Raw genomic sequence first — 6,333 nt, forward strand, 5'->3', positions numbered from 1 at the left:
CGCCCCTTTTTGTTAAGGATATTAAAAGGACCTTCATAATCTATACCAGTCACATCGAATGGAAAATTAGGTTTAATTCGATTATTTGGTAGATTAGATATTGGACTTAAAAATGGTGTAGGATTAAACTTGAAACAAGTCCATAAATTTTTGACAATTTGTTTTGCTAAGACACGTCCTGCTATAGGCCAGTAACGTTGTCTTACTGATGAAAGCAATAATTGAGGACCTGGATGAAATAGTTGCTTATCTTTATACTCGAAAATTAAATAAATTAACTTAGTAAAATAGTGTCTGGATGACAGAAGAATAGGATGTCTATTATTGAACGATAAATACGTATTGTTGAGTCTTCCACCTACTCGAAGAATTCCTTTATTATCCAAAAATGGAGTTAATGAAGAAAGTCAGTTATTGTTTTGTAAGTTGCTTGCCCTTTTTGGAAAAGGATAATTTATTTCTTAAATTGTAAATGAAGCGTAAAAAATAGGCTGTTATTCTTTGAAGTGTAATAAAATCTGAATATCTAGTGATTAAATCTGACAATTGTGTTGAGATAACTTGAAAAACGTTAGTCTTTTGTGAGTCTTTAGTGAAAAACGAGTTTTTTCAACTCTGTCAGTTCTGACGTTTGTAACTTAAAATCCACATTAGGCCATTCTGACTGTGGCAATTGCAAAAACATTGGTCCGTTCCACCAAATTGTATTGAAAATAAATTTTTCGGGCATAATACCACGAGATGTAATATCTGCTGGATTACTTGTTAACGTAATTCCACGTAAATGTGTTGGACAACGATTTAATTTTGGATACTCGATTAGCAACGAAAACTTGTAATTTACTCCGTATCCGTATGAATAATCCGTATGAATCCAACTTAATGCTACCTGAGAATCCGACCACATGAAAATAGGAACATTGACTTGAATGGCTTCTGTTACGATTTTTATAAGTTGTGCACCTAATAAACAAGCACACAGTTCTAGTTTCGGAATAGTTACAAGTTTTATTGGTGCAACTTTAGTTTTTGAACACAAAAGATTAATGTGATATTGATTTGACTCATCGACGCCTCGAAGGTAAATGCACGTAGCATATGCAGCTTTCGATGCATCACAAAAACAATGAATATCAAGTAAAGTATTCGACACAACTTTACGAGGAATATAATATATCTGATTGAAAATATTAATATTATTTTGAAATTGTAACCAAGGCTGTTGCAAGTCCAAAGGGATCGGAGTGTCCCACGAAATATGAAGAGTCCACAAGTGTTGAATGAGCATTTTCGCAATAATAATAGACGGACTTAACAAGACCTAGAGGGTCATATATCTGCGCAATAACCGATAGAATATGTCTTTTAGTAAATGGTTCGTGACTACGTAACTTGTTTATGTTAAAAGTAAACGAAGAATTTAGTCACTGGACACCTAATGTTGTACAACTATCGTGATCTCCCAAATTTAATACTGAATTTGAGACATCGGATTCTTGAAAATCTGTAATTACTTGCTGATCATTTGAAATCCATTTTCTCAGAACAAAATGAGCTTATTTGAGCATATTGTAAATAGATTTGCATCTTTCTTGTAGTTCGCTTAGATCATTAGATCCTGTTAATAAATCATCGACATACATATCATTAAAAATTCTGCTAGAAGCTAATGGAAACTTGTCTAAATTGTCTTCAGCTAATGTTCTGGTACATTTAGTTGCTAAATAAGGTGCTGATCTAGTGCCATATGTGACGGTATTCAGTTGATAAATAGAAAATTCTTCTTTATTATGTTCCCGCCAAAGAATTTGTTGTAAATATTTATGTTCTGGATGTATGAGTATCTGTCTGTACATTTTAGAAATATCTGCTGATACAACATATTTACAAATTGTGAATCTTAGCAAAATGTTTAAAATATCGTTTTGCACTTTAGGATCTACATATTGAAGGTCATTAAGAGAATATCCTGATAAGCTCTGGCAGCTTCCATCAAAGACAGTTTTAAGTTTTGTAGTTAGACTAGACTCTTTTAATATGTCATGATGTGATAAAAAATAGGAATGTTCTGAATTAATAGAAATTTTATTCATATGACCTAGATTTTCATATTCATGAATAAAATAAAAATAGAATTGTTTAAAATAGGAATTGGAGAATTTTTATTCTAATGACTTAAATCTTTTAATAGCTGTTTGATTTGAACCACCTAATAGACTAGGGGCCGGTTGTTCGAACGCTAATCAACAATGATCACTATCAAATATTTAATTACTGTCACCAACTGTCAATGTCAACTTTGGTTGGGTTGCTGAAAACATAATTGATTATAATTATGAGATTAGTTAATCAATTAACATAACAATTATAACATAATTGATTAACTAATTTCATAATTGTAATCAATAATTATGTTTTCAGCAATCCAATCAAAGTTGACATTGACAGTTGTGACAGTAATTAAATATTTGATAATGATCATTGTTGATTAGCGTTCGAACAACCGGCCCTAGGAGAATATTTTAATGGTAATTTTACAACGAATTGTCCATTCTCATTACAAGATGTGTCTTGTTTAAATAAAGATTCGCGAATGAGATCGTCTTGAGACACAAATTCATTCTTGGTTTGAACATCCTCTAGCTCCCAAAACTTTTTTAATTGATCATCCTCAGGGATGTGTACTTTAACAAAATTGCATATTTATCATATTTATCTGAATGAATTGGAACTTTACCTGTTACAACCCAACCCAAATGAGTATTGATTAGTAATGGAAGATTTTTACCTAATGATATTTTATCTGCAATATAAGATCCCAAAAATGTGAGCGCCTAATAACAAGTCAATTTCTTTGGGACAATTGAATTCTAGATCTGCTAAATTAATATTGTGAGGTAATCGAATATTATTCATATCGATAGGATAAGCAGGTAATCTACTTGATATAACGGGTACTACAAGACATGATATACTAGAATTGAAATCTGAAAATTGTGAAAATATTTTTAATGAACATTTTTTACTAATGTTAGAAGAACGTTGACTAATACCAGTAATTGAACAGTTTGTATCAGTTAATTGTGGTTTTAATTTATTGCAAAAGCGTTCGGTGATTAAATTCATTTGTGCACCGCAATCGAGTAATGCTCGGCACTTATGAAAATTACCAGCTTGATCTTTAATATTACACATAACTGTAGCTAATAAAACTTGACTCTCATTTTTTGCAAAATGTATACTTATTTGCTGTTCTAAACCATAATTTCTATGATCAGAAATACTAGGTGAACTTACTTGATGATTAGTGTCACGAATTGAAACTTCTGCATAATCTTTGTGAAGCAAAGTGTTATGTTTGTGAATTTTACTAATAGGACATGGACCAAATTTGCAATGGTTCTTATCATGACCACTTAATAGACAATTTTCGTATAATTTAAGTTTTCTAACTTCCCGAAACCTCTCTTCGACTGATAACGCTTAAATATGGGACAAACTTTGTAGTATGTCTGTTTTATTTTTTTAAAAATTAATAAAATGTTCTAAAGTACGTAAATCATTTGGAACTTTAGTTTCTTTCCATTGGCGTTTAGTATTTTTCTGGACCTTGTTAATTAAGATATGTATCATAAATGAATCATATAACTTTTCTTTTGGTACGTCTATACCTTCCAAAGAAGTTAAATGTTTGTATATCTCGTCTAACATATTTCGAAAACGTGCATAATTATAATTATCTTTTTGCATCATGGTTAAATTTAATAGTGATTTGAAGTGACTGCCTATTAAAAACTATTTTTTATCGAACCTATCGCATAATAAATCCCACGCTTTTTGAAATGGTTGATCTGCGCTCTCTAACTCTTCAACACAACTGGCTGCATACCCTTCAAAAAATGAAACTTCTGTCCATCACTAAGGAATGCATTATTAGCAATGGTCGCATTGAAACTATTTTTGAAACTAACCCAAAATTGAAACTCCCCAGAAAACGTTTGCAATTTTATTCTCGGTAGTAACACATTTTGAGACAACGTACAACGTTTGGTGTGAACACAAGTTATTTTGTTCTCAGGTGCAAAAAAGTTGTTTTCGGCGGAAATAAACATCGTTTCTTGTTTAAACTTTCACAAAGTGTGTATCAAGCTCGACATTACAATTGTAAGTTATCTTTTTATTAATTTAATGCACGCAAAAGAGGAGATTTGTAATAGAATTATATAGAAATATATTAGAAAATACAGCAAACATATTAGATTTAACAAAAACCGGTATAATTAAGCTATAATAATTGTTTGATTACTATAAGCGATCGACAAATTAGCAGACAGGAGTGCGGCCAAATATTCTGCGACGTTGCCGGCGTGTGCAAAATATCTAGGAACTTACCAAAAAGTAACTAAAAATTAAAAATAAGAAGAAAACTGTGCATTGATAGGTATCAACCCTCCGGCGAGTTGATTGAGGGCGGGTGCCTTCCGCAGTGCAACAGTACTTCTTGTTATAGGTCCAGCAACGCTGTCAGATGCCAAGAGCTAAATTATTTAGGCAAAAAGTATAGTTATTATTGGAAACAGGTTAAGTTTTTCTATTTTTGGGTACATTTTAAATTTTAAGTGAAATAAAAATATATTTTTCTAGCTTTAGGTTGATAAATAAGATTACTCGGTTAGAAAAATATACGAAGTTAAGGAAATGTGCGCAGATATAATGAAAATGATTAAAGAGTTGCTACAAGAAAACAAAGAAAATCATGAAATAATTAAGAATATAAAGGAAGAAAACCAACAACTACGCAGAGACCTTGAAAATTTGAAAGGCAGACTGGAAGAAATGGAAAATAAACTCGAAAGCAAGGAAAAAGAAACAACCAAAAATAATATTGTCATAAGGGGAATAAAAATAGAACAGCCTGATGCGGATAAACAAATAGAACAGCTAATTAAAGAAAAACTCAAGATAGATATTAAAATAACAAGGGAGAACAAACAACTGACAATTGCTACAGTTGCTAACCTAACGGACAAAAAAGCAATATTGCGAGAAAAAAGGCAATTGAAAGGAACACATATTTTTATAGACGAAGACCTAAGTAAGAATGAACGGAAAATACAGAAAATTATACGTGACAGGGCTAACATGGAAAGGAAACAAGGAAACAGAATAAAGATGGGGTACAAAAAGTTGCGGATAAATGGAGCACTGTGGAGATGGAGCAATGAGGGAGAGAAATTGGAACCAAACTGAATTGGAAAATACGGAAACAACCGCAAGAAAAAGGAAAACGAACACACAAGAAGATAAGATAAAGTTAGACAATAAGAAACGGAAGAGAATAAATAAAAGAAAAATAAAAATTGGATCTTGGAACGTGAGGACACTACTAGAATCAGGAAAAATGCAGGAAATGGCAAATGAGCTACAAAGATACAAAGTAAATATTGCTGGATTACAGGAAGTCAGATGGGGAGGACAAGGCAAAATAGAAAAAGTGATTAGACAATATGGTATACAGGAAAAGATAAACAAGGGTAAGGAGGGACAGCATTTTACATCAGAGGAAAATTAAGAAAGGAAGTCTTAGAATTTAAAGCAGTCGATGACAGAATATCATATATAATAATAGATTATAAGCCGCAAAAACTATCTATAATTAACGTTTATGCACCCACCGAAAATAGTGATGAAATAACCAAACAAGACTTTTACGAGAAATTGGAAGAGACAGGTGATCAAGTGCCAAAACAGGATATACTAATTATCCTAGGGGATTTTAATGCACAGGTTGGAAGAGAAAGTTATAATCAAGAAGTGGCAGGCACACATACATTACATGACAAAACCAATGACAACGGGGATAGATTATGTGGCATAGCAGCAGCACTAGAAATGGAAATAAGTAGCACCAAATATCAGCATAAAGATGTACACAAAATAACATGGTTAAGACCTGGAACTAATACCGGAAACCAAATCGATCACATTCTGATCAAGAAAAAACAAGCGAAGTCAATAAATGATGTACGATCATATAGAGGAGCAAACATAGGCTCCGACCACTTCCTGGTGATTGCAAAATGCAAAATTAAGGCAAAACCAAAAGAAACAAGAGTAGAGAAAAAGAAATGGAACATACAAAAACTGGAGGAGGATGAAATAAAAGATAGATACAAAGAAGAACTTAAAAGAGGAATACAACACGACGAACAAGAAATAGAAGAACAATGGAAACGAATTAAACAAGCCATAGAAAAGGCAGGGGATACAGAAATTGGCACAATAAGAAACAGCAGAAGAAATGAATGGTTTGACCAGGAATGCAGAGAACAA

General features: G+C 32.2%; 1 protein-coding gene across 1 annotated transcript; it reads left to right on the top strand.

The window, feature by feature from the left end:
• Positions 1 to 4,719: 4,719 nt before the first annotated feature.
• LOC126891306 (uncharacterized) lies at positions 4,720 to 5,250 on the top strand. The gene has a single exon (XM_050660485.1). It carries the CDS (start codon positions 4,720 to 4,722, stop codon positions 5,248 to 5,250), a length of 531 nt encoding a protein of 176 aa, XP_050516442.1.
• Positions 5,251 to 6,333: the final 1,083 nt, after the last annotated feature.

The sequence above is a fragment of the Diabrotica virgifera genome, chromosome 9, assembly GCF_917563875.1.
Source record: "Diabrotica virgifera virgifera chromosome 9, PGI_DIABVI_V3a".
NCBI lineage: Eukaryota > Metazoa > Arthropoda > Insecta > Coleoptera > Chrysomelidae > Diabrotica > Diabrotica virgifera.